Here is a 22,661-nt window from a genome sequence, read left to right on the forward strand (position 1 = left end):
CCAGTCAGGGCACATGCCCGGGTTGCGGGCCGGGTCCCGGGTAGGGAGTGCACAAGAGGTAACCACACGCTGATGTTTCCCTCCCTTTCTCCTTTCCCCTCTCTAAAGATAAATAAAATCTTTAAAAATAAAATTCCTTACAAATGAAATCATACTGCATGTAGTCTTTTGTGTTTGACTTCTTTCTTGGGTTTAGCATGCTTTTGAGATTCATCCATGTTTTAAGTCTACTGGTATTCCATGATCTTTTATTTCTTAGTAACTAGTATTCTAAAATACGGATACAGCACAGTCTGCTCACTTATTCACCAGTCAGTGAATACTGGGTTCCAGTTTGGGCTATGTGAATAATGGCACCTTGAATATTTATGCATGGTCTTTGTGTGGACATACACTTTGTGTGGTAAACACGTAGAAGTGTTTCCAGTTCATATATATTTAACTTTGTGAGGTAGTGCCATAGTGTTTTCCAAAGTGGCTATACCATTTTGCATTTTAACAAGCAATGTATACAAATTCTATATGCTCCATTTCATGAACCAAGTGTTTGCTGTTCTCCTCCACCCTCAATTCATACGACGAAGACCTAAACCCCAATGCAATGCTACTTGGACACGGAGCCTCTGGGAGATAATTAGGGTTAGTGAGGTCATGAGGGTGTGGGGTTGGTTCCCACATGGGGATTAGTACCCTCATGAGGAGAGACACCAAAGCGTCTGCTCTCCTTCCACGGGAGAACAGAGGAGAGGCCACGTGAAGATATAGCTAGAAGACAGATGACTTTCTATTTATCCTATTAGTTACTGTATGGTGTTAAAATCTCTAGCTATCATTCAATTTTTTTCATTTTTCTCTTGAATTCTGTCAATGATTGCTCCATCTACTTAGAATCTCTGTAACTAGGCACATACACATTTATTATCATTATGTGTTTCTGTTGAATTGACTCTGTCATTACAAATCCATCTATCTGCAATAATACATTATTCAAACTGATTTTATCTGATGTTAACGCAGCCTCCTTCGGACCACTGTTTGCATGGCATATCTTTACAATCCATTTGCTTTCAAGAAAAGTGTGTTTTTGTTAAGTATGGGCTTTGTTCTCACTCCTGACAGAGATGCTGACCATCTCTGCCTGTTGAGTGTTTAGTCCATTAACACTCAGTGTGGTTGCTGGTTGGGTTTACAGCTACTATTATACACTAGCTCTCTTTAGTTCCTTGGCTCCTCCTTTCCTGCCTTTTCTGATTGCACAAGTTTTTTTGAATTATATTTTAACTTTCCTGTTGGCAGAAACAGTTAAAGTTCTTTGTACTATTTCTCACTGTTGTCCCATGGATTACAGTATCCTCTCACAGGCCATTTACTGTTAACAATGTATTGCTTTACATAATATGTGCAAATCTTGCCGTCTTATTAAGTCCATACCCCCTACATATCTTGTTATACTCAATATATGGAGCACTTTTACATTATGAACTCCAGAAAACAGTGTTAGCACTTCAGTTTAAATAACTATATGGTTTATAAAGAAACTAGGTGGAAAAAATTTTAAAAATAATCTTTTGGATTTCTGCAGGTTGTCTCTGTAATCAATGCTCTTCGCTCTGAGGTCTGGTGTTCTCCTCACCCAGCATCTTCTTCCTCCTCAGCCTGAAAAACTTCCTTCATTGTTTCTTGTATTACCTGTCTGTTGGTGACAAATTCTTATTTTTCCTTTCTATCCAAAAATGTCTTAATTTCACCTTCATTTGTAAATTGTGTTTTTGTTGGATATAAAATTCTAGACAGACACTTTTTTCTTTTCTTTCAATTCCTTCAAGGTGTTACTTAGTGCTCCTCTGACCCCCACAGGTTTTCATGAGAAATCAGCTGTTAATCAAATCCTGGTCCCTTCTATGTACAGCCAGAGATCGGTTCCAGGACCCCCTCCGATACCAGACTCCGTGGATGCAAAGCCCCTCATATAAAATGGTGTAGTACTTGCAAATAACCTATGCACACCTTCCTGTACTCTTCAAATCAACTCTAGATTACTTACCAAGCCTAAATCAATGTAAATGTTATATAAATAGTTGTTATACTATATTGTTAAGGAAATAATAAGAAAAAAAATCTGTACATATTCAGTACAGACACAACCATCACAGGCCTAACTATATACTACATAGCAGCAACATCATTTTTTTCCAGAATATTTTCAATCCACAGTTGGTTGGATCTATGGATGCAGAACCCGCAGAGATGGAGGGCTGTAGTAAGTCTGTTGTAGTTTTTAAAACAGTTCCATTAGGAGGTACCCCATTGTACTCCTCTGTGCTTACTCTGCTTGCTGTTTCTTTAGTATCTTGTATCAGCCCATTGTGGCCAATGTTTCTTCAAATATTTTTTTCTACCTCATTCTTTCTCCTGTCTCCATCTGGTATTCCAATTACGTGTATGTTTAACCATTTAATATTACTTAGCATGTTCCTAAGGCTTTGATCATTTTTTTTTTGTTTTACAGTCTTTTTCCTCTATCTTCATTCTGAATAATTTCTATTAGTTTAGCTTTAAGGTCACAAATTCTTTTCTATTATGTCCATTTGGCTGTTAAGTACTTTCAGTATTTTTTTAATTGTGAAGTTGTACTTTTTAGTTGTAGGATTTCACTTTTTTAAATTACTGTTTCTATTAGAACTTCTCATTTCTCTACAAGGATATCCATGCATTTAAAATATGTTTGTTTAGCTTTACTGAAGATACAATAGTCCATTTAAATTCCTTTTCCCTTAGTTCCAACATCTTCAAGTCAGAGTTTCTTTTTACGTAAGGATGTAGTCCACTTTTTTGGTTCTATATAATACATGTTGGGTAAAGTTGGAGAGCATCAACAATCTGATTCTGGAGATTCTGGATTCCGTTCTTTTTCTCTAATGAGTACTCTTTCCTTTGTTTTCAGTGTGTAATTTTCTTGCCTGTGCTTGAATTACAAACTATCTCTTACGCAGCAACTTCAGTCTCTGTTCATACATTCTTTTCTTAGCTTGGCACCAGTCGGTCTGCTGCATATAAACATGGTTCATGGGTTAGTCAGACACAGAGGTAGACAGAATTTGGGATCCTCTCTCTGGCTCGTTATGTTCTGAACTTTCTTTTACTCTGGTTTTACTGTTCTGGTTCCCCAATCCATCGAGACTGCAGGTTTTATTGTGCTTGCCTCCACCTGTGTGTCATGTGGGCATCAGTTAGTCCTGGAGTAAAGGCCATGAAGATGTACTTTATTTTTACAGCGGCCCTTTCCCCAACCTGCATGCTGGCATCAACTCCTCATCAGAGTCTTAAGGCCCCGTTCCTCTCCAGGAACTCCAGGTAGTTGCCCTTTGTATACCATCCACGTTTTATCATCGTTTTCTGCAGGCAGTATCATCCAGAAAGGTCTTCGTGCATCCTACCCATGAGTGTAAGTGAATTCATTCTTAAAAGCTGAGATACTGAATCACAGACTCTTTACAAAGAAGGAGTTCCATTAATGAACTGTAACTTTAAACAAGTCTCACAAATTGCTGTGAAGTAAGAACCCTCATAAGATTTACTTGGATGAGAAACAATCAGGACATCAATCCACATGTCCTAAGAATCTACTTAGTGCTTACTACTGTGCTAAGGTAAGCTACAGAATGGGTTTCTCAAAATAATGTGACTAGGAAGAACCAAAGAAAATGTAACTCAAGAGGTAAGCAATGGAAGGCTGGGGCAAGGCAAGATAAAGCAACCCTATGAGTAACATGCTTATAGATTCAGATGGATTAGATACATAAGTGAGCGTCGGTTACGACCAGGTCAGTGTACAGGAGCTTCAGGAGGAACTGCTATGAAGAGAAGGAATCCCTTAGCTTAATGCACACACACTGGTATTCCAGCCGATGACTTTCTAGAACCCCTGAGAAGCAGATGGTTATTCTTCCACAAGCAGCATCTAATCTAAATTGACTCATATACTTTCTTCTGGGAAAGAAGCAGGAACACCCTGTCTGTTCTTATCATTCTACTAATTACCTGTCTACCCCTCTAATCCCACCCACCTAAGACTCAACAGCTAACAAGGAATTTGGAGTAATTATTTATCTATTTGAAAAAGGAAACTTCTAGAATTTCTAACGGGCTTGAAAAGTTGACTTGCTTAGGAAGTAAAAGCTACCTTTTCAATATTATATTGCTGCATATGCTTATTTATGCCATTTATTCAGACTGTTGTTTCAAAATTTTTCCAAAGTAGCTAATTAAGAATATAACCATGCCCCATTTAAAAAAACTTTAAATGTATATGAAAATTAAGCAAAGTAAATATGGGTAGAATGTAAGATGAAATTTTTATACAAATTTAAAGAAAAATTCCTTTTTATAGAGATACGAAGTCTCTGTTTTGCTTTAAATAGTGTTTCTTCAGTTTTTAAAAATCAAAAACAGTAAGGTCTGAATTACAGATTGTTCTAATTAAACACATATATATATTTTCCATATTCAATACATTGATTATATTCAATATTCAATGCACAGTAACTAAAAGCTACTATTACTAAGCATAATCTAATAATAGAAAAGTCTTTAAAAGTACAGTAAGAGGCAGGGTAAATGCTGTATTTACTCATGTATACTCACTCATATGCACACTTTGTATTGGTTCATTTAATACAAGCTGTCTCTAATACAACATATGGGTAGTCACCCAGGTTAAGATGAGAACATTCTATCTCACAGCTAATTGTTTGAAAATACAGAATTCATATAATACAAACTGTTTCTAATATCACATATAGGTAAACATGCAGGTGAAAGACAGTAACCTTAGAACTGACAGTTAATTGACTATAATGAAATAGCTTTTACTGAGTCTTACAGGATTAAAAATGTTTTTAATAAAACAGTATCAGATTAATGTGTTCTTTGAAACAACAGATTTTAAATTAAATATGCAGCATACTTTATAATCAGCACTATCTACACTGGCTAACTTTCTCAGGATCTAGTGAAGCCCACTGTAAGGAAATCTATGCTAGAATATAATCGACTGGAAAGTCACATCTAAAAACAATTAGTCCCTGAAAGTTTCCAAAGGACTCTATTTTAACACATCTGATCAATGATGTGGTCCAGAACTGTTCTAGCCAATATGATAGTCACTAGCCACATGTGGCTATTTATATATAAAGATGAATTAGATAAAATGAAATACAACCTAAAACTTCAGATCCTCAGTCACACTAGTCAAATTTCAAGTGCTCAACAGCCACATGTGGCTAGTGTTCACCCTCTCTGACGGTGCAAGTGCAGAGCATCCCTTCACTGCAAATTCCTCTCGGCCAGCGCTAGTCTAAAGGCATAGCCCCGGAGACAGGACTCATCTAGAAGGCTGAAAGATTCTGACAATTAGCTAAAACTCTAGAATGCCCTTCATCTTTAACATTTATATCGTGAGTTTCCAAATTTATCATGAGGAATTAGTATACAGGGTCCAGCAGAAGTAAGGCCTTCTTTGAGTGTGGTTCTTAGGATTATAATATGGGTGCAATAATGTACAGTTTTAATTTAAACATTTCACCTAAAACATTATGTGGTGTGGTGAGTGTAATACTGTAATGTTATAGAATTACATGCTTATAATTTTGTAATAAAAAGGGGTGTTATTTGTACTGGGCCCTATATATTTTATAGTAACAAATTCTGCATCAATGCTTTGTTTCTGATTATATTAGAATTCTTTCTAAGGAAACTTTTGGAGAATTAAGAACACAGGAAACTCAGGTCCCATATTAAGAGATCATGTCTTCTATACACTTGTAATCAGAGCAAAAATATGAATATGTACATGATGAATGTAGTGATCCATTAAAACTCACATTTTAAAAGATACAAAATACAGTATATGAACAGTATTATGATATATTTATAGAACAAAGCAGCATGCTTTTGCATAGAAAACTATAAACTATCTAGGTTAACTACATAATAATCCTCAAATATCAGGTCAGTTACCTGCCAAATATTGGCTTGTTCTTCTTAGGAGCAGAAAAAGATAAACTCAGTATGAGCAGAAACACAAAAAGGAGCAGAAACATTAATTCTGTGGCAGGCAGATGGTTCAGCTCAAAGATTTTCAATTATTTTAATAAGTATTTGCCATTATCTTCCAAATGTAGTAGTGTCTGCTAAGGTTGTTAGCCAGTATTTAAACTGTCCCATTTACTGCAGAGTAATTACACACTGGGCCAGACTTAAACAAGGCAACCTGCACGTCTCTCACTGCCAAGACAACAAGGTTAGAAACAGATGCTGCATTTTTTTCTGCCAAAACTTTGAATAACATACAATGTTTATCATATAAAAGCTTAAAATTAACATATAAATAAAGCAATTAGGCAGACAGAAAGCTGGTATCAATAATTTTTTTGGATTTTTGATGGAAATTTTTCAAAATAATGCTATTTGTATGTTTCATACAGAGGGAATGAACTGAACTTTACATTAAAAGAAACATTTTTAAAAGAAATACGTTCTTTCCCCTCAAAGGTTGACTTACTGAATCATTCCGACCAAAAAAGGTATATATGGCATATAAGTAATAATCAAACAGCTGAGACATGAAATGGATGACATCAAAGGCAATTGGCTTCAGAATGTTCATCATCTGCATATATTTACCTAAAAAAGAAAAAATTAAGTAGAACAAAATTAAAACCTATTAGTCTATAATTATAAAGTGACAATAAAATACTTTACCAAAATGTTTTTAAAATAAAATCCTACATTTGTCAGTCACACCAGCCACATTTCAAATGCTCAACAGTCATTTGTGGCTGGTGGCTACCGTCCTGGACAGCAACATACAGAACAGTTCTGTCATCTTGGAAAGTACTACTGGACAGCACTGATGTAAGTAAGACCTACAAAGATTTTTTTATATCCCTATTTTTATTGTTTTTCAAATATTCATGGAAATCCAAACTGTTCTCCAAATGACACTGTACAAGCACACAACACAAGTCCTCGTTTCTTGGAGATTCCACTTACAATAATTTCTTCGAAAATGTTTATGTATAACAAAACAGAAGACAATGTACTCGAAAAAAAGTAGGGCATTTTTCACAAGCATATACACACATAGGAAAAGTAAACAGGTAAGAAGAGAAAAGACACGTGGAAGACACTTCCCATGCCCGTAAATCCCAGTCTTGTGAAACCTTATGTGGAGACCAAGAACCCTGCTTTAGCAACACATAGCTCAAAAGCTTAATACTTTCAAAATGCCAAGAACATCTACTCCACATTCCTTCCTTTGGGAGAGACCATATTCCATTTTCTTTCCTCTAAACACAATACAGTCACACACACACAAATTAAAAACCAAAATTTATGCATTTATGAACAATGTATTTGAAGGCAGCACAGGAGATAGGCTAAATCAAAAACAAACAGTAAGTTCCTAATTATGCATGTGTGTTTTTATTGAAAATAGTAGAAATATGCTCTGCTATAGAAGATGTTAAAACAGGCCATTTGCTTAATTTCCAAATGAGCAAATAATTCAGGTACTGGCTCTACTTTTTATATGGCTCTACCTGCTATCAATTTTAATTGGCGCTGTTGAAGACACCATGACTCAAGAGAAAACACATTAATGGCAGTAGAAAAAAAAAGACAAATTTACTTTAATGGAAATGTCTACTATCTAAAACCATGTCTATATTACCTAAGAACTGAGTGCATCTGTCTTAATTTATATGAGGGATATTAAATAATAGTCAGATGGTCCGGAAGAGAAAGACAAAGCCACACAAACATCAAAAAGTAATAAACATTCAACTCAGATTTTAATTTCCCTCCTATTTATGAGTCTTGTAATTGTTTCATACATCATCCTTGTTTTAAATCACAATTGAAAAATATGCTCCTAGAACATTATAGTTGCAGTTATTAAACTACAACTGTTGACACATAAAATGAGCCGCTATATTAAAAAAATGAAAAAGTAGTGTTACATTATTTTAACCCATAAAAGAAAGATGAATAGGCAGAATAAGGAAGAATGTAAATATCTAGGTGAGGCAGACCCAAAATTTAAAGCTCCTCTGTAGTCCTAAAAATAAGATCAAGCATTGTTCATATGATTAATCTTAAGGAAGGACATAAAAATAATTATTAAGAGGTAAAACTTATTTTAAATGTGCATTCAGAAGAAAAAAATAACTAGATGTTTCCCACGACACTGAAAAAAATTTAACCATTTATTCACTCAATCAATTCATGTAATAATTACTTTTGAAAGCTTACTTGCACTTGGCCTTGTGTTAAGATACAAGGAATTCCAGAGTCTCTGCTCTCACACCTTAAAGGATCACACATGGAAGCAACCATCAGGGAGCAGGTTGCCAGTACATTAGAATGTGTAAGAGAGAGAGAACTCTCTTTTCCAGTTCAAGAAAGCTGAGTAGCCTTGAAAGCCTGAGGAAGCTTATGTGCCTCCCTCAGATTACTGAATTAAAGGAGAATTTTACAATGAATTAAACCTGTATCTATGAAGAGAAGAAAGTGAAGAGATAAAAGTAGGTAGCTATAATCACCAGGAAATGAGAAATCTTGAAAAATTTGCAGACTAGGAGTTGGCCAACCTTTCCTTTAAAGACCAAAGAATAGAAAGTGTAGGCTTTGCATGCCACACAATCTCTGTCTCAACAACTCAACTCTGCCTTTGTACTAGAAAAGCAGCTACAGGTGGACTGCAATAACGAGCTGGATGTATTCCAATAAAATTTTATTGACAAAAACAGGCAGCCAGACAATTTGGCCTGCCAGCTCTAGTTTCCCAACCACTATACTAGACGACAGACAGTAAGTGGCAGCTGGTTGACAGAAAATAAAGCATGAGAGGACCACAACTGAGGTGGAAGATATTAGATAGGGTGGTGACTACTGAGGATCAGCAGGTACAGCAAGAGAGCAAGAGCTGGAAATGGAGCTGAACAATGACAGATTAACTGAAGGTCCACTTACAGAACAAACTGTACCAGTCTGCATGCCCCCCTCTACCACTCTCCTTGTCAGCAGTCAGCAGGGGTGTCCAACCTGCGGCCCACGTGCTGCATGCAGCCCAGGATGGCTATGAATGCAGCCCAACACAAAATCGTACACTTACTTAAAACATTATCAGGTGTTTTTTGTGATTATGTGTCGCACTGTATTTAACGTGTAGCCCAGAGACACCAAAAGGTCAGACGCCCCTGCAGAGTAGGGGCTGCCAGAATTAAGCAAACTAAACCAAAACAAAACTGAGCTAACTTTAAATAATAAATCAGAAAAGCTAAGGTTTCTAGTCTGAATGTGGGCACATGTTAAAATCTACCTCATTATGGGAATTGGGGATCTGTCCCCATTAAGTAAATGCTGCCAGTCAATCCACCCAGCTCTGCCCTACTCTATACAAAGTTCCCAGTCAGAATTCCCTCTGGGGAGAAAAGGCCAGTTTGAACACAGTTCTAATTACTCAGAAAGGGACATCCATAATAGCTATACAGGCCTACTATTTTTAAATAAGAATAGATAACCAAAAATCATCAGGCCCATGAGGAAAACCCAGAAAGCAAAAAGAAAAGCTAATCCCAAAGGAAATATAATAATTCAAGCTAAAGAAGAGAAACATAATAATCATGTACAACAGGAGGCCCTGACCAGGTGGTTCAGTTGGGTAGAGTCTTATCCCAGGACACCAAGGTCGTGGGTTTTATCTCTAGTCAGGGCACAACGAGAAACCACCAATGAATGGATAAATAAGTGAAACAACAAATGGATGCCTCTCTCCCTGTCTCCCTCCCTCCCTCTCCCTTTCGCTCTAAAAATCAATCAATCAATAAAACACAAAAATATATTTTAAAAACCACCATAACAGCCCTGGCTGGCATAGCTCACTGGATTGAGCGCAGGCCTGCGAACCACACAATCGCGGTTCGATGCCCACTCAGGGCACATGCCTGGGTTGCAGGGCAGTTCCCGGCAGGGGACTCACAAGAAGCAACCCTACATTGATATTTCTCTCCTTCACTCCTTCCCTCCCCTTCTACAGATAAATAAAATCTTTAAAAAAAATAAAATAAATAAAAAACACCATAATAGAAGAATATGGAGGAAAAAACAGGAAATACAGAAGGGCTCTTAAAAATAAAAAATATGATTTATAAAATAAATGCAGAAAAGAAAGTATTTCAGATAGTTCAACAAAAAGACAAGAACATAGAAAACAATGACAGACATAAAGGGCCAAGCTAAGAGGCTAAACACTTGAATAATGGAAAAGTAAAGAAAAAGAGAATAGAGGAAATGGAATGGTGAAAATTCCCAAAGAAATGGCAATGTAAGTCACAGCTGAGAAACACACAAACCTCCAGATTGAAAGAGTCACAAACTTACCAACACAAAGTGAAAAAGAACTCACACTTAGATACCACAATAGAGAATTCTGAAACATCAAGAGAGAAGTATTAAAAGCTTTCAGAGAAAGAGAGAAAAGAAATTTACCTACAATAAAATGAGAACATTAGTTTTAACTCTCTAAGAAGTAATTTTCAATTCCTAATTCTATATACAACTGAATTATATTTCAGTAAAAATGGCTGAATAAAAACATATTCAGACTGATATGAATTCCAAAAACTTACCTCTCGTCACCCATTCCTGGGCAATTACAACTAGAAGAAAAACAGAAAAAGACCGCAAACCTCCCCCTTTCCGGTGGCAAGGAGTGGTGGGGTAGGAGACCGCCATGTTTTATTACAAGCTCTTCTTCATTATTTAATGGGTCACTATGGGATGTACCACCTTGATAAAAAAATATAAAGAAGCGTGGCTCTGCGGTCAGCCTTCCCAGTTTAAAAATGCGGTCATTGGTTGAAGTGCTCAGATGCACGCCACCCTCCCGTTCTCCCCTCTAGAATTCCCTACCGGGACACAGTAGGAGGAGTGGACACAGCAAGTAGTGGGGACACGGAGAAGGGCTACCTAACACACAGCCCAGATAACCAAGAAAGCCACCTCTTTCCAAATTATCAACTGTGAGACGTTCCTATTCCTGCCTCCCAACATACAATATATTATAACCCCTTTGAACTCTGTCCAGGGATAAGAATTAATGTTCCCAAGTTCCTCCACTGGCTGTGAAGCATGCTCGTTAAGAGCTTACTGGCTCTGGGATCAGACAACCTAGATTCTACCACTTACCAGCTGTGTGGCCTAAGGCAAGGTATTTATCCCTGGGCTTTAATTATTAGGTACATAAAAAGATACTGTGAAGAATTCATGAGAAAATGCATGTGAAGTGTTTACATAGTATATAATAAGAGAGCAAGAAATCTTAGCTATTGCCATTATTTTAAAACAATTATAATTATGATGAATGCAACATATTTGTATTCTCACTCCAGTGCACTAAACTGAAAGATCAGGGGTGGATACAGGAGCACAGAAAGGCACACCACGCTGGGAATGCCACAAATGACAAATGAGGCACAAAGGAAGGAAGGTTAATTCAGCTCTAGCAATTTAGAAAAAAATGTAGGGAACAAGGAAGTGAGATCAGGGTAAAAAAATGATCAGGTCTGGTACTTAAGTCCCCAGCTACCAGCTTTTATTCTGTTGTTTGAATATTATATTTTAGCCCCTCACCCCCAAATCTCTGACATCATTTTCTTACAACATGTAGTGAGGAATGACCCTTCTTGGATCCTCCTCTCAAAATATGACGTTGTATTAAAAGCTATCAATTCAGAAAGTGTTTTAAAACTGTTTTAAAATGTTAAGTTCATATAAATAATATAAATAAAAGTATTTTTAGAGAACAAATATCAGAATGTAATCCAAATTAAACAATAACAAAATTTTCCTTAAACTTCACATGAAAATATTGTTTCTTGAAAAAAACTTTTAATTTAATTATAAAACAAGATTTTAAAGTTTTAAAACAAATATATTGTTATTTCTACATAAGATTGTATTTATGATTTCGCTGACCCTATAACTGATCCCTAGTATTTGAAATAAGTCTTCTGAAAACAACTGATATGATTACCTACATTCATAAACAAAACTACCATTTAAGCTGACTGTTTTACAATAAAAAATGTTCCTGTTTACATTTCATTTAGGACAACACAGAAAGGAACCAATGATTCTCAAAGTTTGGTCCTTGGAATATGAGCATTAACATCATCTAGAAACTTGTTACAGACCACATTCTGAGGTTACATCCCTGATCTACCGGATTAGGTGTTCTGGGGGGAAGTCCTAGGATATGTGTTTAACAAGCTCTCCGGGTGATTTTGATGCATGCTAAAATTTGAGAATCACTGGCTTAGGTCATCAAAGAAGACCAATAAAGCATAATCTTCTTGATAGGCTTTTATCTCTTGGTTTTCGAGATCTCCTCTTTACTTCCCTATTTTCTCCCACCTCTACCACTCATTCCCACACTCCTTCGCAGGCCTGTCTACCAAGATAATCCACTTCCAGGGTTTAACTTATTAATGACTCCAAAATGTATCCTAACCATGTTTATTCTCCTGATCTCCAAATCTATCTATCCAAATGCCCACAGACTACTTCTACTTAAATGTCCCACAGGTACCTCCATATGTCCAAAACCAAACCTATCCTCATCTCCCAAACTTAGTTTTCCTCTCTTTCCTCTTTTAGTTGTGGTAGTGTAACTGGTCACAGAAATCTCAAACTTAAGAATGATCTGTGGTAACAAATTCACCAATCCCATCCACTACATTTCCAAAATATCTCAAACCTGTCTCCACTATTCTACTGCAATAGCCACTTCTTTATGCAGGCTCAAGTCCTCACCATCTCTTGCCTGGGAGACTTCAACAGTCTCCCATCTAGCCTTGGACCTCTCCCAGCTTCTCCTTTACTCCAAGTCAATCCATTGTCAAATCCATATTTACACTGGCCAGAGTAATCTTTTGAAAAACAACAACAGAAGCAGCAGCCAGCAACAACAATAATAATAACAACAAAAAAAATCTGCTTGTGTTTCTCCCATTTAAAACCCCCAGTAAGTTCATGTCCAGAAGATATTATACAAGACACTCTAAAATCCAGGTCTTGCTTACCTTTCTTGCCACGTCTCCCTTGCCTCTACCTCCCACCTCCCATCATGCTTTTCATAGGCAGCCAACTAAACTGGTGTCTTCTGTGAGTACACCATGTCTTGCGCATGTTGTTTTCTGCAGTTTAGCTAGAATGCCTTTACTAAGGCAATATGGTCTATTCATCTTTCAAAGTCAGCTAGTGTATCAGCCATCCAGTGAGTCAGTCTTTTAATTTGCTACCCAAAAAGAAAGTTGACCATTCTCTGTTTTTGCCTCTTTTCTGGTTATTTACATTTATAACACTATAATGTATTTTTTCTTTTGTATGTTATTTCCCATGTTAGACTCCTTAACTACATGGATTATGTTCTATGCATGACTATCTCCAACAGCTAGCAGAGTAGCACCTGGAACAAAGTAGTAGTAAAAAAAATCTGTTGAATTTAAAATGAGTCAATTAACAGACATGGCAGAATAAAGACTAACTTCCTTAATGTAGAAATTAAAACATAATAATATCCTTATTAAAAATGGGCAATTAATATAAATAGTCCACAAATAAATGGGAATTACCTTTTGAAGCATATGAAAAGATATGCTTAACTCACTCATAATGAATACATTTTGAATCAGATGCCATTTTTTTAGCCCATCTGAAGTTGGACGAAGATACACAGTGTTGCTGAGACTGGGAAAGAGATACTTTCATACACTGTTGGATAAACTAACAGAACCTCTTTAGTAAGTTCTTTGATAAATTGAAAATGTCCATAAAAACTGAAAATGAATAAGCTCTTTGATCTAGCCTAAGAAAACATTTGTAGGGATTTGTCTTACAGCTGTATCTGTATGGGCAAAGATATTTCAAAGATGTTTTCAGTGATGGGTGTTGTTTGTAGTATCAAATGATGTGAAACAAATGTTAAAAAACAGGACTTATACAGCACATCTGCACAATAGGAATATAAAAAAGAATGGGCTTTATGCATACTAATACATGTAATATCTTCAGATATTTTACCTGTAACCTTTAGTGAGCTTAAGTAAAAAAAGCTAAAGAACACTACAGTGTGATCTAATTTTAGAAATGAGCAGAAACAACAACAAAAAAAAAACAAGGAAAGGAGATTCACATATTAAATATACTTGTAAAAGCATGTTAATACTTCCCAAAGAGATACTGAGTAGTTTTCTCTGAGGAAGGAGACCTAGAGGTCAAGGGCTCTGTTTATATCCTGGGGTATTTTAATATTTTCATGCATTGCCTTTTCAATTTAAAACACTCCATGATAAAATAACTGAAATTAATGCCCCACCTAAACGAATGTACTAATGAAGCAAGTGGTGAATCTCCTCCCCACCCCTCCTGTGTTTTCTCCCCCACATGCACTGTGTCTCAGCTATCTCTGCCTCAAATCCCTTGGATACACTGGTGAAATCCTGGTGCCTGTGCTGGTGTGTATTTTTTCCAGCTGCTGAAGTAGTAATTTTGTTGTAAAATCTGTAGTCTTTACAAGCATGAATTTTGGCAACCTATCTCCTGCCCCTCAGCCCTGCCCTACAACCACGCCTGTGAGAGCTTCCTCCAGGAGACAGACCGTGAACCCAAGGCTCTTTCAGTGATGCCAGAGTCCTCCCTAAAATTTCTCTGCCTCTGTCTTCGAGAAACCATCAAGCTGACAGGATTTTCTCTTATACATGCAAGCTTTTGGATCAGTCCTCTGCACTTATGAAACACTCCTAACAGATTTAGGTACCACCCAGGGCTGGGAAGCCCCACCAACACTCTTTTCTTTAATCTCTACCAATTATCTGCCAAATAAACACATTGAAAAGGACATTCTGAATATGCCTTTAACGTTCTAAAATGTGTCTTCCAACTACTGAACAATTAGTTCCTTCTTGTTCCCAGGAACCAAAATTTAATCATCTTATTTATACAACCATATTTCTGACTTTGTAAAGAGACATTACTTGGCCAGTTTATCATCTTTAAGCACTTTATGCAATAACTACAGGGGATGGAATAATGCACTTACTAATCAGAGACCCCTTAGTGAGTGGCCCCCTAAAGTTTTACTTTATAAATATGGACAAACTGAAGATAAAGCCATCCCAGGCACAGAGGAAGTGGCAGTCATAAAAATCTACTGCAGAAATCATGGTAGCACCTAATCCCAATTACAATGGTCAGATTCTCTTCACAGGATAAGGTTTTACTCAGGACTGTTCTGCTTTACAGGCTGACACATCAAAGACCCAGAAGAATGCAGTTTTTCTCAATTTCTACAAACCCACTGTCAGAAAACAGTGTCCACTATGTCCATCAGTAATCCTTATATAAAAACTGGTTGTTACTATCTTCTCAATTTATTACCCAGAATACATTTCTATCATTATTTTATTCCTATTCTGCTAATGAGAATAGCAGAATGCATTCCTTTTTCATTTCCTTATGCCTACCAAGAACCGAAGATGTGAATTTGATGTTTGCATTTAACTGAATGAAACATGATTTTCCCTCCTCAATTTTGCTTTATTTAGCCTTATATTTGATTTGACAACATGATGTCCTCAAGTCAATTTTGAACAGGTAATTAAAAATATATAAACAACCACTTAAAAGTAGCTCGCAGCATTTTATATTTTCTCCAGATATCTATCCTTTCTTGTCCCCAGTCCCTATAAGAGGATTACACATCCTTGTCGACAGCCCTGGAAATGGAGTGCCTTCCAGGAGCAGGAGTATACTTCTCTCTCCCAGGGTGAAGCCTGACTTGCTATGGCCAGTGACACATCAGAGGAAGTCCTGGCACTACGGAGCAAAAGCTTTAAAAGTCACAAAGTCGTGGTTCAGCTCTTGCTCTTCATCCCACGTCCAGGTTGGTGCTATTCTTTCACCTGCATCTCAGAGTGAAGAGGCACATGGAGCAGAACTAAGATGCCTGGGAATCAATACACATCACGGTAAACCTTTGTAGGTGAAAGCCACCGATGTATCAGGGTAGTTAGTTCAACATAACTAAGCAAATGCTGACTTCATTAAACTACATCATCAAGCAGTGTGTTCAGACACTGAAACCCATAGTGAGTCCAGGAGGCTAAGGAAGATGACAAGAATTTTGAGTATCTTTATCAAGGAGTACCACCTAAGGGGATTAAGCACACTGGCCCTTGAAGAATGGGGAGGAAGGCATAGGAAAAGGAAGAACAGTATTACATCCACCACACATCTAACATGTGACCACATGGAAAAACAGGATAAAAAACCAACTTATTCTTTTTGCTTTTACAGAGATTTTTGCTTACCATAAGGAAGAGATTTCTACCAACTAAACCAGCCTAACAGTACAATGAGTAGTCTGGCAAAATAACATGCTTCCAGTGACTGTGAGACATAAAATAAAGGCTAGATGGCCACCATCTATTAGGGGTCTCATGGAAAGAAATCTTTACTTCATGGGCATTTATACCAGATGACCTCTCAGAACCCTTACAATTCTGATTCTATAAAGGCTACAGTAGCCTATGACTCTCTCTTTGATAAAGAAGAAAAGCAAATTTCCCTAGCAATAATCAGCAATAAAATAGTTTTAGAATCTGTCATTTTTCTTTGTCATGAAAATATATATGTATTTTCTCTTCCTCTCAATTCATTATTACTTTTCCACTATTCTCCCTAAAGAAAGTGGGACTTCTAAAACCCATTTCATCTACCTTATCCTACTCATTAAAGAAATTTAGAAATTATCTTTAAGAACACATACCATTTTAGCACACCTAAGTATAATTAAACTAGGTTATAGGAAGTTATCATCTACATTTAAAAAAGGACAGTCAATTTTATAGAAATCCACTATAATTCCTGACTAGTACAAATGAGCTAATTTGAGAAGACATCTCTATAGAGTGTACAGATCTATTTGTGAGACTTAAAGGCTGAGATAGCAAATAAAAAGTTGAAAATATGACATTAAAAATCCACATGATCTTTGAACCTAAGTATTTTAAATACCACATTTCTTCATGTTTTTGCTATCTAAAGGTCTTATCTGTAATACGAACTACTTCGTATGGTGTGAATATGTAGCTTATAAAATACTTGTGTCTGAAAATGCCAGAGAATCACAAGCCCCTCCTCTACCTGACAGGAAGATTGTGAAGATCAATGAAGCAATTAAGTTAAAAAAATATTGTATGGATGTAAAACCGATACTATCATCATCCTACACAGACCTGTACCTCACATAGAGAATTTTTCACTACAAATCAATTGGGTTTTTTAGAAAAAATAAAATATACAAATACTAAGTAGTTAACTGAAAAAGAACAACTGACATTAATACTAATATTGTAAAATTTGGAACAATTAACATAAGAAAACATTAACATACGACGATCTTAAACCCTCCAGTGTGGTGGGCACTGGAGTGAACGATAAAAATTGCAAGAAAAATCACTTGGTAATACGAATACACTAATTTAACTGCTATAATAATTTTCTTAGAAAAGGTGTAGCTACTTACCAACAAGCCTTATTACGTTCAGTGTTGTATTTGTTAAGATGGGTGCATTTACTTTATTTAGACTGTAATCTGATTTCTTCCTGCTCTTTAGAGTTTCTCGAGAAATGCTTAACATAGAAAAACAAAAGAGTTGCAGTTAGGGTTGTCAAGTAGTGAGTCGGTACATTACCAGCATAGGCACTCTCCTTTATTTACTGCTTAGCTATTGACAAGCTTATCACGTCTCAGGTGAGAATACAGATCACCCTCCTGTCTTTTTTTATTTAAGACTTTATTTACTTATTTTTAGAGAGAAAGAGGGGGAGAAGAAGAGGGAGAGAAACATCAATGTGAGAGAGAAACATTAATTGGTTGCCTCTCACAGGTATCCAACTGGGGAGCTGGCCTGCAACCCAGGCATGTACCCTGACTGAGAATCGAACTGGTGGCTTCTTGGTTTGCAGACTGACATCCAATCCACTGTGCCACACCAGTTAAGGGCTAGCCTCCTGTCTTTACAGAGCTTATAGTCCAGAGGGAAAAATAAATTAGTAAGCAAAGTATTTATTTGTTTACTAAGATATTAGTAAGTATTTCTTTGATTGCAAGACCATTCTTGCAATCAACCATTGATAATTTCTTTAATTATCAACCATTAATAGAAGGTATGCCACTTTAAAAAATGTTCTAGGGAAATTACACATGAAATGTAACAAACATCCTAATTTCAGACTTACAAATATTTTAAAAAAAATACCTTCCTTAGGAGATACAATGGTCAAGTCTAGGGTATGGGAGGTGGGATCCAGATTCAAGGGAAAAGTAGAAGTGATACGGTAAGTACATAACAAAGGGGAAACAGCAAATACTAAGGTCAAATGTAAGAAAGAATAAAGCTTGTTCAGAGAAGCACAGAGTTCACAAGGACATCTGCTAGCATGGACAATGAGTGAGCAGAAGAAGAGATAAGATAGGAGGTAAGTAAAGGCCAGGTCACCAAAAACAGTCAAACCTACTGAGTATGACCCTTACGTTGCATGCAATGGTGACTCATTAACATTTTAACCAAATAAATGACATGATCAAATTTGTGTATAAAAGCCCTGACCAGTGTGGCTCAGTAGGGTGTTGTTCCACAAAGCAAAAGGTTGCTGGTTCGATTTCTGGTTAGGGCATATGCCTGGGTTGAAGGTTCAGTCAGGGTAGGTACAGGAGGCAACTGATCGATGTTTCTCTCTCACTTCAATGTTTCTCTCCTTCTCTCCATCTCTTCCCCTCTCTCTAAGTAAATAAACAAACTCTTTTTAACAATTTACATGTAAGAAAAAATCTAAATTTATATCCAAGAATGGATTAGAAGGGTGGCAAAATCAAAGACAGGAAGCCAAGATAAACCAACATCCAAAAGAATAGCTCTACTAAGTTCAAAATAGATCACAGACATAGATATTTAAATATTATACTCATGTGAAAACCAATAAACAAATTTTCCCAATTAAAATATCCACAAATGCATGAGCTGCTCACTTTTGAGGAGATTTCAAATCAATTAACTGTGACTAGGTACTTTGGGAGTAAAGTGTAGAGAAGATATACTTAAATCTGTCATTAAAAATAAAGTATATCTGTCGTTCATGAAATTAATTCACTCACATATCAGAATTAGTCCCACTTCACTGAGAGATGGTGACCAAAAAAAGCTTTAATCTAATTCTCCAAGTTTTTGAAGAGGACGGTTTTATCATAAGACAAAACTCAAGTACAAAATGGGATCCAAACGGAAGGCTCAACTAGGGAACACGAGTAACATGAAAGGAAGGTGGAGAGCCCGTACATTTCCTGGATTGAGGCAGAAACCCCACATATTAACAAAAGTGACTACTTCCCTCCCTGAGGTTTTTCCGATTTATTTGAAGCACAAATTGCCTCCAAAGGCAGCACTCATATAAATTGAAAGTTTGCTTTTTCTGCAAAGCCACTGATCTCTAAATCAAGAGTTCCTTATGTCCAATATTGAAAAACACATTTTTAGACTTTCAAGAACCATTTTTAAAACATATTAACTTCTGTCATGATGCTATAACTAACAGAAAGTTTTAATTTCTGGTTTTTGTTTTTTCTTACCCTTTAAAGGAAATCTTGTATGTTAAGCATGCAACACAGAGTACAAATTACCATACAATCTAAGAGCAACTGTACCTTTTCACAGGGGCATCGCCTGTCTGCTCATCCACATAATCGCGTTTCAGCTCCTCCGGAACATCACTGTCACTGTCATACTCCTGATAGGCACTTTTCTCCTGTTCATCAGACTCGTACTAAAGGAAACACAGAATATTCAACAATGGGTATGAAAAGCCAACTTTTGCTGGAGTCTTTCAACACGATAAAAAGTATCCAGTTTTATAGGAAGTAGTTACAGAAGGAAGTTCTTCATAATTTAGCTTTCATTTTCAATCAAGAATCATATTATCCTCCCATTTTCTTCTTCATTATCCTACCTTAATGAGCTCAGAAAAAAAAAAGAGAAAGAAAATACAAACACTGTACCTACAAAGGCTTGCAAGTGTCAAAAAAAATCTGCACATTAAGAAAATAAACAACAAAAGACCCTGTTAGTCCTCAGGAGAAACAACGAAAGAGGGCTCATGTGGTTTTTTTTTTTAATTTCCCCCTCCAAGTGGTTTCATCCCAATTTCCCAATTGCTAACTCATTGTAAAGAGGTTGAGTACACAATTCAAGCACACTGGAAGTGTTAATGCAGCTTAATAAGCACACAAAACACACATACTAATGTTCTTATCCCATGTACTATGATGAGATTTAATTCAAAAGCAAATTAAAAATTAGGCTTAGCAACTAGGGACCACTGAGACCAAGGACAAATACAGCAGACTTTTTAAAGGAAGGATACCTTCCTAACATTTTCATCTTCGGGGCATCATGGCCACAGCCAGCATGGGAGAGGGGTCAAGTCCATGCACAGCAAAAGGAAGCAGTGGCATCATCATCGTCACCAAACAGTGTAAATTAATATGACTAAATAATGGCTAACATTTATTAAGTTTTAACCAAATACTGTGCTCAGTGCTTCCATGAATTATCTAACTAAATTTTCAAAACAATTCTATAGAAAGTTTTATCCCCAGTTGCCAGTTCAGGAGACCAGTATGATGACAACACAGAAGGAAGTTAACCCAATTCAGCAACTATCTTCGAGACTCTCGTCTGAAGCATTACGACAGGCCACAGTAACACGTGGACCCCGACTCTCAGGGATGTATGCAGTACATGGAAGATCAGATCACACATTAATAACTGTAGACAGTGTTGCCATCTGCTCCCCCCTCCCCGGTATACACAAGTGGTCCTGATGACACTCAGAAAGACCTGGGTCTCCTGGTTATAGCGGCAGGACCGCAGGACTCCAGTACAACAGATCCTCATTTTCAAGGATTCTGTATTCGCAAATTTTCCTACTCACTAAAATTTATTTGTAACCCCAACAGTGATACTTCATGATATTTTCATGGCCACTCATGAATACAGGGTGAGTGGTAAAACTTCCGGGTCACCAACATGCGCAGTCCCAGCTGGGGGCAAACAAGGGGGCTCCCTTCCTTCTTGTAGCATCCCTCCTGCTGCAAACAAGTGCCCTTTTCACAGTCTATGCAGTGCCGTATTTTTAACTTTGGGGGAGGTGTTTTCTGCTGGTAATTTCACTGCTCAGAATGGCCCCTACGCATAATATGAAGAGTTGTCTAGTGTTCCTAAGTGCGAGAGGACTTCAGTGCACCTTACTGCAAAAACAAATGTGTCACATGAGCTTCATTCGGGCATGAGGTACAGTGCTACTGGCCATGAGTTCAATGTTAATGAGTCAACACTGTATATTAAATGAGGTATCTTTAAGAAAAAGCACACCTAAAACAAAAATACATATATTAATCAGGTGATGAAAATTCTGTGACTAGAGGCTCAAGGTACCTATCCCCGCATCTCCCCTAGGAGAGTGGTCCTTGCATTTGTTAATTCAGGGCTCATGGCAACTTTACAGAACAGGACTGTCACAAAAGTGACAATGCTGTGTGGGTTTAAATTTAGAAATCACCAGTAGAGAGGGATATTATTTCAATACTGGAATGAGTTTTAATTCCTTTCCATTTAGTCTACATTACCAAGGCAAATTTTCACAAAGAATCAAAAAACTGTAATTTTAAATAACTTCTACTTTATGATAAAAAGTGATAATGGTGTACTTTCACTACAACATTTAAAAAAACGTTTTCTTTACTAAACAAAAATTAAAATGCCCAAACTAAAATACACAGACAAATTCAACAGACTGTTGTCAAAAGCTGAACAGTTTTCGATTTCAGCTACATCAAACCTAAAACAAAAATCAAGCTGAGTGCTCTGGAAATTATGAAAATGATAGGAACCCACCCAAATGAAATATTGTGAAAACATCCTACAGGTCATGATGACGTAAGCATTCCCTTATTATACTTAAAGTAACCAAGGGTCAAAAGGTAAAATAATTTGCGAAGGGACACAGAGCTAGTAAGTTTGCCTTCAAATACTTTCCATTAACTCACCATCTCTATATTGTTTTTCGAGCAGCTCAAAGTGTTATTAAAACACCGTATTTCTAAATCCTTGACCAACCTTCCCAGGTAACTAAACAAGACATTATCCTCGCTCAGTAAAGGGACGTGGAACAAAATGACACTTAGTTGCCCAAGAGTGCAGATGAGAAAAATGCACAGATGACCTGTCTCTCAGGCATGTATCCAACAAACTAAAAAAAACATGCACTAACGAAACTATACTCCTTCTGATTAATAATCTGTTAAGAACATAAAGTTACCTGGTATAGGCAAAGTTTATCATTCAAAAGGACAATGTCAACAAAGCGTATTGTAAAACCATTACCTGTACCAGCAGCATCACAGGAACGTAAGCATACCGGTAGAAGCCGGGTGGTGAATGGACAAATCAATCTAATCAAACACCTTGATTAATGGGTAC

The 22,661-nt window shown here is 36.8% G+C and overlaps 1 protein-coding gene across 1 annotated transcript in view; it reads right to left on the minus strand.

Annotated features, from left to right (window-relative positions):
* VPS50 (VPS50 subunit of EARP/GARPII complex) overlaps positions 1-22,661 on the minus strand; it is a 122,332-nt gene that overhangs the window by 19,432 nt on the left and 80,239 nt on the right. Inside the window, exons 19-21 of the mRNA XM_037046475.1 lie at positions 19,829-19,947; positions 17,651-17,757; positions 6,563-6,684 (exon numbers count right to left, since the gene is read on the minus strand). Coding sequence (XP_036902370.1) covers positions 6,563-6,684; positions 17,651-17,757; positions 19,829-19,947 — 348 coding nt within the window. The remainder of the gene's footprint in view (positions 1-6,562; positions 6,685-17,650; positions 17,758-19,828; positions 19,948-22,661) is intronic.

Source organism: Sturnira hondurensis, unplaced genomic scaffold, assembly GCF_014824575.4.
Source record: "Sturnira hondurensis isolate 20B ecotype Veracruz unplaced genomic scaffold, ASM1482457v3 Scaffold0005252, whole genome shotgun sequence".
Classification (NCBI taxonomy): domain Eukaryota; kingdom Metazoa; phylum Chordata; class Mammalia; order Chiroptera; family Phyllostomidae; genus Sturnira; species Sturnira hondurensis.